The sequence below is a fragment of the Lutra lutra genome, chromosome 8 (genome assembly GCF_902655055.1).
Source record: "Lutra lutra chromosome 8, mLutLut1.2, whole genome shotgun sequence".
Taxonomy (NCBI): Eukaryota; Metazoa; Chordata; class Mammalia; order Carnivora; family Mustelidae; genus Lutra; species Lutra lutra.
This window is the reverse complement of record NC_062285.1, coordinates 56205945-56217654: the sequence shown is the minus strand read 5'-3', so window position 1 is coordinate 56217654 and position 11710 is coordinate 56205945. Positions and strand designations below refer to the sequence as shown.

Genomic DNA, 11710 nt, shown 5'->3' with positions numbered 1-11710 from the left:
AGAAATCAGCATCTAAGTTTTGTGCCCGCATTTTTGGACTCTTAATTTGTCCAGTTATAGAGTTTTCAATTTTTTCATATTGTGAAGATCATTGGAATTCACATAGACATACATACACCCTCCTGCATTTGTACTATTTTCTCAGGATACATTTCTAGAAGTGTAATTCCAGTTCAGGGATATACACATTTTAATTATTCTTCATACACCTTGTCAGGCAAGTTTCTAGGTCATAAAGGCAATTGCAAGCAAAAATCAAATATCTTATTCTCTTCCCAATGTTCTTTTGCTGTAATTGGGAAAATAATATATTTCTCTGGGCATTATGGGTAGCCACTGGGCAAGTGGCAGAGAAGTCTTAGAGACTAAGTTAGAAAAACTAAGCTACTATTACCTAATACAGGCAGTAAAAATAACTTTATAATGATGGTAGACCAGATCCTTGCCACTCCATTTGCCAAAAATGTATATGGAATCTGATCTGGGAAGGAATTCTGAACATCAGGATACCAAATGGCAGTTTGTTGAAACTGTCTGAAGGAAGGGAGTAAAGTACATGGATATTGGGAATATCTATCACATGATAAGACATTTGTGCAATGAAAAAGCTAAAAATTGAAAAGTGATAAAGCAAGTCAATACTACACCATAAATTATATTATAAATCTGCTTTATTGCAATTAGAAGAGAGCAAAGAACAGAAAACGTCACAGAGATACAAACCATGTTTATCACACACCTGATTACTTGTGCATTCATAACCATTGTGAGGGAGGATCTCAATATTTGAAAGATGGGAATTCCTGGGCCAGTAAAAGGAAGATGTTGCCCTACTCTGGACCAAGACCCAGGCAGTGACCTTCTGATGGGGAGCAATGGAAGCTCAGGTGGGACAGGTAGAGACAGTGAGGAGACATGAAGGTGCTCAGCAACTTTAGCTCAAACTCAGAAAGTAAGAGAAATCAGAGACAGGAGAGAAGACATGGCCTGAGAGAGGGCAGTGCAGCCATAGACAGGGACAACGTGGGACCAAGAGCCGACGGCAGGACTTAGTGCTTGTAGCTCTTCCTGCTGGAGGATGAGGTGGTGGTGTACTTGATGGTGGAACTGCTGCCTCCAGAGGAGCTGAAGCCACCCCCCATGCCTCTGCCACTGCTGGAACTGAAACCAGCTCCAAGGCTGTGGCCGCTGCCATAGGAATAGCCGCTGCCTCCGCCCAGGCCTGAGCCACCACCCATACCACTGGCACTGCCATAGCCACCAGCACTGCCATAGCCGCCAGACACGGTGGACTGCACCACAGCTGTGAAGGAGAGAGGGACAAAGACACACAGGACACAGTGAGCTCATTCTGCCAGCCTCAGTCCAGTCAGAGGAGCACAAGGGCAAGGGAAGGAGGTGAGCAAAGGTACTTACAGATGTTGACTTGTCCAACGCCTTCGCCACTCAGCCTAGGAAGGGAGAAGACACGGGGGGCATGAGACCTCAGAGAGCTACCAAGGGACCAGAGTGGGAAGCCTCAATGTGAGGATAGCCCATGGGGAAGCTGCCTTAGAAATGGTTCTCTGTGAGTAGCCACTATGGCCATAACTAGGGTGCCTTCAACTTGTGCTCATGGCCCAACATCCTAAACCTGGATCCAGGATGATTGAAGGGGCTTGTGTGGTGAGTTACCCACCTGCACTCCTCGCCCTCCAGCAGCTTCCTGTAGGTGGCGATCTCCACATCCAGGGCCAGTTTAACATTCATCAGCTCCTGGTACTCCTTCAGCAACCTGGCCATATCCTGCTTGGCCTTCTGCAGGGCATCCTCCAGATCAGCCAGCTTGTTCTTGGCATCCTTGAGGGCCATCTCCCCACGCTGCTCAGCATCAGCAATGGCGGACTGCAGGTTGGCACACTAGAGGAGGAACACAGGCAGGATGAACTCGAGATTCAGTCCTCTAGAGGAGACTAAACACACTTCCTTCTGGTGAGGAAGAGTTCCAGAGTCCAATATCATAGAAAGGGCCTTCTTCCTCTTTTTGCCCAGTATTTCTCTGTTCTGCACAAATGAGTTAGTCTGGGAGCCACGTGAGAAAACCTGTGCCCTTTTTTAACCTCCCTGCACTACACTGGACAAAATACCAGCAAATTTGGAAGAAATGGACCTACTCATTTCTCTTGAGTGCCATCTTCAAAGCCAGACAAGGATATCTTCTGATGATGTCATGTGGATGCCACACTAACTTATACAAAATTAGGAACATCCTCATTTAAGCAGATGAACTTCACATCTAACTATGGAGATCTTGCCTTCCTCACTCCTAACAGATTCTATCACACTTGGGCAACACTGATATTCACCCTGGGTACTTGCTCAACTTTCTTTTTCCATTGAATCTTGAGCAGATTTGAAGCAATCTTGCCTTGTCCTGACCTCTTTTCTTTCCTGACTTGTTTCTTATATTCCTAAAACAACCACTCTCCTTAAGTAACCTATTTAAATGTCCTAAGACTATCTTTTCACCTCTGACTAACTGGGATTATTCTTGTGATGTGACTGTATCATTCTGTAGTGTTGGCATCCATGTGCCCTGATCTGTGGGAATTCTCAAGGGTGGGAGCTGTGTGTTCTCCCCTCTCTCTGCTGTTCCCTCAATTCCCAGCATTTCCCAAATGGTGGCTGATGACAACCTGGTGGTGTATCACGAAAGGACGTTTTTCCTCTCCAGAGCCCCCTACCACACCTGCTTCTTGACATGGTCGATCTCGGATCTCAGCCTCTGGATCATGCGGTTGATCTCAGCAATCTCCTGCTTGGTGTTGCGCAGATCATCCCCATGTCTGCCTGCTGTGAGCTGTAGCTCCTCATACTGAAATCCAGGGAGAGAGAGAGAGAGAGAGAGAGAGAAAGAAAGAGAAGTTGGTGTATATGGGCTTTCACATCCCAACAGTGGCTCACCTTCCAAACGAGGCATTTAACACATATGGACCATGAAGCCAGTGGCTTCTCCACAAGGGATTTTAGGGAAAGTTGATGTGGTCCAAGGTCATTGGATACCGTACATTGATCACAGACCCTCTCTCTAGTGGACCTCTGTCTGCCTAGTTCATTTGTGGACAAACAGTGTTCTGTATCCTGTTTCTGAGAGCCAGGATCAGGGAGAGGACAAAAGCAAAGAACACTAGGTCTTTAGCTAGTGACTTGGGTTCTTGGCTTATCAAATTTGGACCTGAATTCTGTAAATGCCTGGTCTGTGAGGGCAGGGTACACATCTTATGAGAAAATATCAGCTTCCTTATAGCAGATTTCCCAGCAAAGTCTGTAGCCTCACTAGTGATCAGGTAGGGGACACAGGCATTCCTGTGTCCAGCTGTCAACTCAAGACTCACCTTGCTCTGGTACCAGGACTCAGCCTCAGCCCGACTCCTCTGAGCGATCTCCTCATATTGGGCTTTGACTTCAGCGATGATGCTGTCCAGGTCCAGGTTACGGTTGTTGTCCATGGACAGGACCACAGAAGTGTCTGAGACGTGGGTTTGCATCTGAGACAGTTCCTGCAGAGCAGAAGATGGTCAGATCATCTTTTCCTGTGGCACTGACTGAGGTATCCAACCCCAAGATCTTCCACCCTTTGCAGAGCCCCATCACAGCAAATAAAAGAGGAGTGGAGATGCTTACTGCGTCGTACAGGGCTCTGGTGAAGTTGATCTCATCTGTGAGAGCATCTACCTTGGCTTGCAGTTCAACCTTATTCATGTAGGCAGCATCCACATCCTGGGGAATAAGCCAACAACTTGGAGTCAGCTGAGCCCTCCTTCCCAGTCTCAGCACCTTTGAGTCTCCCCCTCTATTCCCCTCTTGGATGTGTGCAGAGATGCAGAGTCCTCCCCCTCTACAAAGGAACATGATCCCCTGATCTTCATCAGCTCACCTTCTTCAGAGTCACAAATTCATTCTCTGCTGCTGTGCGCTTGTTGATTTCATCTTCATATCTAGAATTAGAGCAAGGTAAGGCATAATTGAGCCAGAGCTGGAGATAATACAGCAAGATCAGCCTGGGATCCCAACTTTCCACAAAACAGATATGTCCAAATTGAGCTTTCCTGCCACTGAGCCACACACACACATTTTGTGTGTGTGTGTCTGTGTGTGTGTGTGTGTGTGTGTTCCCTCAATCCCTCATATCTTTTCTCTCCCCACCCACCTCTATGGCCCATTTGTTCTTTGGGGGTTGTTTTGGGGCAATGATTGTGATATTCATTTCCATGGACCTGTTTCCCTACGGAGCCATGCCCACATCTGGACCTGGTCACCTTGCAGTCTTCAAGCATCTGCTTCAGGGAACTGAGGCCCCTTTTCTCCTTGAACTCACTTGTTCTTGAAGTCCTCCACTGTGTCCTGCATGTTCCTCAGCTCTGAGTCCAGGCGGCCCCTCTCCCCAAGGATGCTGTCCAGCTGTCTCCTGAGGTTGTTGATGTACTGTTCAAACAAGGGCTCCAGGTTCTGCCTCACGGTCTTGGTGCCCTGCTCCTGGAGCAGAGTCCACTTGGTGTCCAGGACCTTGTTCTGTTGCTCCAAGAACCGCACCTGGAGGAAGACAAGGTGGTTATTTGCCGGAGAAAGCAAAGGAGAAAGAGGTAGGCATTGTCAGGTGCCCAGGCATGCCTGGAGTGTCACCCAGCATGTGTATGTACACAGCATGTACAGAGGCTCAGGCTGACAGTGTTGGACCCACAAACCTACTGCCTTCCCACTCCAGTGATGCTGTGTGAAATTCTTCCATGGACATATGAAGTCTTCTCACTAGGTAAGTTATGCTGCCTATCAATGACGTTTAATAGTTCTTTCCTTTTCATTGAAAAACACAATCATATATTTCCCCATTATGTTGCAGTTTTTTTTTTTTAAATCGTACTTCAGTTAAAGGCATATTAAGTGTGGAGAATCTAACAATTAAATCCAATGTAGCTAATGATTGGATTCCAATAACTTCTGTTTTAGCATGGTTGCCCGCTACAACAAACACCTTAATGGTCATGCTCTGGTTCTACACAGTTAGTTTTCCTATGGCTATATAAATGTTTCTAGGTCTTTTTCTTCTAAGCCAGGCAGAAGTCCTTTTCTTTTCTTTTTCTCACTCTTTCCTCATGCCCAGAGTCCTCGAGAAGATATCTGCTGGCGTTATTTTTTAATCTCTAGGAATCTTCAGAAAGGAAAGCTAACCCATTCCATTCTCTCACTGCCTTCTTTTGCTTCATGCTTATCAAAAGTAGAGTATTCTTCCCTGGGAATGATGAAGGACACTTAAGAGACCCAGTGGTTTTAAATGATTTCCATCACCTTCTGCCTGTTGTGAACATGGAGCCCACCTGGCATCCCAGGAGAGAGCAAGTCCCAGTCCCCTTCTCCCTCCCTTCCTCCTGAGTCTCCCCCTGGTAGGACACTGGTCAGTTGTCTAGTTTGGGGAGTCTGGAATCCCAGTGGAGGCAGGTGCTCGTGGCTCACCTTGTCAATGAAGGAGGCAAACTTGTTGTTGAGGGTCTTGATCTGCTCCCGCTCCTCAGTCCTCACCCTCTGGATGGTGGGGTCGATTTGCAGGTTCAGAGGAGTGAGGAGATTCTGGTTGACGGTGACCTCTTGGATGCCTCCAGGAGGGCACACGGGGAAGCCAGAGCCCCCATAGCCACCAGCAAAGCCAGGTCCACCACCGAGCCCAAAGCCACCACCAGCTGCACCACCAAAACCAAATCCACTTGCGGCTCCACCTCCATAGCCAAAGCCACCTCCAACTCTGCCACCATATCCGCCACTGATGGCACAGCTGCCCCCTCCGATGGAGATCCTCTTGGAGCCACCCAGGCCATAGAGGCTCCTGCTGCCAAAGCCGGCTCCTCCACACGCTCCACCAAAGCCACCACTGCCTCTGGAGCGGGACACGGAGACACTGCTGAAGCCAGAGCGGCAGACCCCTGGGACTCTGGCTGAGCTGGCGCTGAAGCCACGGTGGCTGATGCTTTGGCTCCTCACGGTAGATTTGCTAGACATGGTTCCTGAAGAGGAAAAGGCTGAAGAAAGCGTGAGAGGCTGAAGGGTAGGGCTGAGAGGAGCAGATCTGTGAGATGAACCTCCCAGCAGCAGTTTATATATGGTGGAAATGGGTTGGGCTCCGTCCTGGAAGGTGAGCTTGCAGATTGGGAAGGGCTGATCTTTACAAATAGTGAGATCAGCCCCAGCCTCTTAAAGGTATGAAATATGAAGATTGCTTCTTTGGCTTCCTTTAGTCATGGAGAAATTCTCTTGCCTTCCAGCCTTGATGATCCCAACACAATAAGCCTGGATGTGAATTCACTGAAGTCATGAGTTAGTCATGTTCTCAAACAAAGGAGACAAGGAGCTGATTTGTGATAATTGTCCCTTCCTTCTGCTTACTCAGACACTCCTCTGTGTGCCCCCTTCCCACACAGGTTTTCTCCTCTGCAAGCACCACCCTTCCCATCAGGGTGGGACTGACTCTGAGTTCTTATAGGCATTTGCCCAAAGGCCTGCACAAGAAGTGGCCTGCAGTGTTTTTCATCATGTTTCTGCCTGTCCTTCTGTAACTCCTGGCTTCTTCCTGGTGGCCTGGGCATGAATATGGGGGCTATACTGGGGACATAATCTTCCTTTGAAAAACAAAGGGCCAAAAGGGTTGGGTTTTTACACTTGTAGTAAGCCTTTGCTCTCTGTCCTGTGTGATAAGCTCGCCAATTGGCAGTTTCCTGAAAGGACAGGAGACATCACCAAAGACACCTCTGCCTAGAGACCTGACTTCTGCAACTCCCTCCCCAATTGTTGCTTCCCAATGACTTGTTATTATGCAATTTTTTTGTCCAACTGGAAATCATAAACACCTTTTTCTCTCCTATTTTGGAATGATCACTTAGAACTTAAGAAATCTAAAATGAGTAGGACAAAAATTATTGAGGAATTCACTGAATTTTGATTCCAACACACTTTGACACTTCTTAGGAATAAAAAAGCAGACACCTTAATGGGGTGTGTACAGAAAGTTGAGGGGCATATGGAAACAGTGAATCATAATAATGTGCCCTTACATGTGTGATTATGTCACAAGTAAATTCCAAATTTATATTTCTGATCTCAGCACTTAAAATCTGAAATGGCTACACACCTTAGAGGGAAAGAAGGCTGTGTGAGTGAGAGTGGTGTTTGGCCTGGAGAGGAATGAAGTCCTTTTTCCCCAGCCCACACATTAACTACTGAGCACCAGGAGCACTGAGGGCAGTTTTAGGCATGCTGTTCTGTGAAAACACATGGGTCAATGGCAACTAGCAGAGGAAGGACAAACTTGCACATTGAGATGACCAGAGAAAAGCTCTTGTTACTATCTTAGAAATGTCCCATCTCTCCAGTGTTTTGGGGTGCACAATATCTAGGAAAGCAGGTCATTTCCTGCCCAAAAGAGGTGCTATCTAAGCATAGGGAAGAGATACCTTCTCAAGACAACGGAAACAGCTCCCTTCTCTCCACCCTCGTTGCACAATGTGCTTCCACCCATTTCTGGGAAAGAAGTGTTCCTTCCCATGGCATGGTGTTCTGCTCTGTTCTACTGTCTTGAGATAGAGGTTTGGCATAGATGATGCAGGAGGGGTAGGAAGGATTGGCAAGTCAGGTGGGAGCAGCACACATTTTTCCCAGTATTTATATCTATGGCTGCTTTCACAGTGCAGTGGTGGAGTTGGGTGGTTGCCACTAAGCGTGCATGGCTTGCAAAACCTAAAAGAGTTACTATGTGGCCCTTTAAAGAAAAAGTATATCAACCCCTGGTTAAGAGCATGGGCTCAGGAGATGGAGTGCTCAGGCTCATAACTAGGCTCATGTGTGTCTTTGAAAATTATTCATTTTTATAGTTGTAAAGTGGGGGTGAAAATAATATCTACCTCACAGTGGGGATTGGAGGAAATAATGCAGAGGCCTTAGCATAGGGCCTGCACAGAAGTACTCCATTGAGCTGAGTTAATATCATTATTACAATACAAGTAGGAAGAAGACTGGTGAGTTCAGGGATACATGAGAATCCTCCAGAACTGGAACCACAGGTGCAGCTGTGCGTGTGGTGGAGGGGGCGGAGACAGTGCCAACACTGAAGGTCTGTGTCTTATTGGTAAGGACCTGGAAGCCACACGTAGGGGTTTGCACTTACTCCCAGAAGCAGCGCAGCACCATGGAAGTCAGAAAAGCAACAGAAGCAGAAATATGATTTATAAGTTTGCCGGTGCTCAAAGCAACAGGATAGGGAAAATTTCTGCTGTAGTGCAGATGCAGCTCCCTGCCTAAGTGGTTGGAAGGAAGCTGTGGCCAGAGAGAAGGAGGATCTGTGTCTTTGGCAGGAGCCGAGCAGACTAGTCTCTCTGTCCTGTGTGGAGTCAGGCTCCCTTGGGCCATCCTCTGCTGGGCCCTCTTCTGTTCTCAGGGCTGTACATGCAGGGACAGTCTGCCATCAACCAACATGGATGACCAGATCAGTGCCTCTTTTAGTACTGATTTTATATCTTCTCTAGGGTGGGGGAAGACTCATCCCTGAATAAGTGTGTAATTCAGTAGTAGCAGGAACTTCACATTCAACCAGTTATCTGGTCAGAGGATGGTTTATCTTGAACATATTACCCACTTCCCAGCTTGGCATGTGCACCAGAGAGCACCAGCAATATAAACTAATAAGTTTCATTTCCCTACACAAGTATTTCTCCTATTGATAGATTTTTGTGTGTGTGTATGTGTGTGTGGCTGTTTATATTTTATTTTATTTTATTTTATTTTATTTTATTTTATTTTATTTTATTTTATTTTATTTTATTTTATTTTATTTTCATCGTAACAGTATTCCTTGTTTTTGCACCACACCCAGTGCTCCATGCAATCCGTGCCCTCTCTAATACCCACCACCTGGTTCCCCCAACCTCCCACCCACCGCCGCTTCAAACCCCTCAGATTGTTTTTCAGAGTCCATAGTCTCTCATGGTTCACCTCCCCTTCCAATTTCCCCCAACTCCCTTCTCCTCTCTAACTCCCCTTGTCCTCCATGTAATATTGATAGATTTCTAAGACACTCTGCAATATATTATTTTATATTATATTCTCTCTAAGATATATATAAAGGTACATTTTCCCCCAAGATTCTCATCACTACCTGCCAGGGAATGATGCCCTGAGAACCAATTCTAGAAACGCTGACCATAAGTGAGGTCAGCTAGGAGGGCTCATGAGAGCTGCTGTAGGCTCCTACAACAGCAGAGGAGGAGTTACAGTGGAGGGGCACCTTGGCAGGTCCACTTCTGATTTCACTCTTTTCTTTGTACTTGATTCATTTGCCCTTGGTTTTCTGTATCTTTGACTGCAGGGAGGTGCCCTCTCTTCTGCATTCTACTTTGACACTGCCATTCTGGGATAAGCTGTCCTTTTTCCTCCTCTACAGTCCAGTCTTCTGCCCTCTGCTCCTGCTTCCACACTCAGGAGAGGGATGTGCTCACAGGGGACCTGCTGGATGGTTAGAGAATCGATTTCTTCAATGAAATCTCTCCAGCGTTCCTGAATCATGTCCCGTGGTGGTTATATTTTCCCAGAGGAGCAGGGTGGAGAAGGCCAGACCTTCATAACAAGATTGAAACAAAGGGTGATAGTTCAGGCAAATATGTGAGAGAAACTAAAGCAAGCAACGTGAGTAACACCGATGACAGCTAGCCTCCTCCCCAGAAGGCTGCCGAACCCAGCCTCTTCCCTCTGCCAGGACATCCTCCATTCATTGCTGTTGTCTGTTGGTCTTGGAATGAAGAAGGCCTTTGTTCTAGGGCCCAGGGGTTCACCTGTGCTCCTTGCATTTTTCCCAGCATGGAGGAAGGCAGCAAGGAAGCCCAGAAGCCCGAGTCCATGCAAAGTCTGCCTCAAGAGGAATTTGTCTTGTCTTTCTGCCTCCCTAGGTGGAGCTGGCAGATGAAACTAAGGGCTAGGCTATTGTCATTACCCATCAAAAGTTTAAGACTGAGTACCTAACCCTGCTAGCCCCAGCGCAGGATGATGCTGTTCAGAGGGAATCCCACAGATCCTGTCCTGTCCCTAGGGAGCACCCACTGAAAGAAAAACACATGCAGCCACCTGTGTAAAGACTATAGACAGTAGCACCCAACTTGGAGTAGAAAGGCAGCCTTCTATGATCTACAGAGCAGTTCAGACAATATGAAAACTTCCAAAGCTTCACGACTTAGTAACTAGGCTGTCATGAACATATAGTCGCACTAAACTGTAGAAATTCCCTTGTATTTCTCAATTTCCACACACAAGGTGCATCCATTTTTGCAGAGAATACAGTGACAGGGTCATATATCTGGACATGAAATCTGAGTGGCTTTACCCGCAGCTGCTGGAAGTTTCTGACAACTCCTATCTTCCAGTGGGACGAGGCTCTACCTCAGGTCAGTCATGGGGTCCAGCGGTCACTAAGAGAATACCTTCTGCAGTGCTCAGTGAGCTGCTCAGTTCAGAGCATTGCCTGTCTGTGGAACTGTGGTCCCGGACCCCCTGACGTCACCCCATGTGACCTCTAGTATAAGTTTAGAACCTCATATTTGTCCTGCTTCTTCCTCACAGCCTGGAAGTAATGAAGGGAAGCATTACAGCTATCATTTCAACCACCAAAAGTAATATGCACAAAGGGTTTGGGATGAATTGGGTTACTATTATTAGCATTTAGGATTGATGCATGTCATGTGCCTTGAAGGACACAAATTGAGTGTTTGTATAATTATAGAAAAACTCTGCTGTTCCTTTAAACATTGATTTTGGTGCATATTCCTATAAAACCTAGTTTCTGCATAACACATTTTTGAAAGTGTTCATTTCTTTTTGACTCACCCTGTACACATTGGTCTTGGGTCGGTAGGGGCATTTGAATGGATGAATAACTGAAAGGTGCATAATTAAGCTGGCATTGGGACAGATTCAGATGAAGGGGACAATGCTTGCCTTCCCTGATCAACATGGAGAGATAGTAGCACTCAAGTTGGAGTAGAAACACAGCCCTCTATGACATATAGAGCAATTCAGACAGTATGGAAACTGTCTGGAGGAAGTGAAGCATTTTGAGGCTCTGAGGCAAGAAGCAATTTTGGAGGCAGAAAGATCTTTCAAAAAGATTTGAGAAGACTTACAGCAGGGCTGGTGTAGATCAGGCCTGGGATGAGCAGGGTGAAAGGGCATGGGTGGGGAGCCTCCTCCTATCATAACAACCGGGGTTGAGGAAAGCCTAGCCAGCCCTCCCCAGGCACCGACAAAAGTTCTAGGTGGCCTGGCACTGGCAAAATTTCTAGGTGGCTTGGTTTCTGCTTCTCTCCACCAACTCCCTCATGTCCCCCACATCCTATCTGTATCCTGCCTCCTCACCACTGAAGTGTCCACCTCACTAGCCTGTGTCATAGAAACAACAATTATAGTTGGGTAAAAATACTCCAGCAACCCTCCAGCGAGATGCACAAAGACCTGGTTTAAATACTGTAAGTGGTTGGTTGAGATGCAGCCTATGGGATGATGTCTTACTACATCTGCGTTTTGGTGAGACTCCCTTAATGTCAGTATGGGAGGGAAGGACATCTAGTTAATGATGGGTACGTTGGGTAAGTCCCCCCAATTCAGGATGATTTGCAGTAATTCCTACCCCAGAAAATGCATCTCA

At 46.8% G+C, this 11710-nt stretch overlaps 1 protein-coding gene across 1 annotated transcript; it reads right to left on the bottom strand.

Annotated features, from left to right (window-relative positions):
* Window positions 1–675: 675 nt before the first annotated feature.
* LOC125106560 (keratin, type II cytoskeletal 6A) lies at window positions 676–6100 on the bottom strand. The gene is made up of 9 exons (XM_047740796.1): window positions 5491–6100; window positions 4358–4572; window positions 3917–3977; window positions 3664–3759; window positions 3375–3539; window positions 2729–2854; window positions 1679–1899; window positions 1417–1451; window positions 676–1303 (listed from the first exon to the last, which is right to left on the bottom strand). The coding sequence occupies exons 1-9, from the start codon at window positions 6028–6030 to the stop codon at window positions 1050–1052; spliced, it is 1713 nt and encodes a 570-aa protein (XP_047596752.1). The 5' UTR covers window positions 6031–6100; the 3' UTR covers window positions 676–1049.
* Between the last annotated feature and the right edge of the window lie 5610 nt (window positions 6101–11710).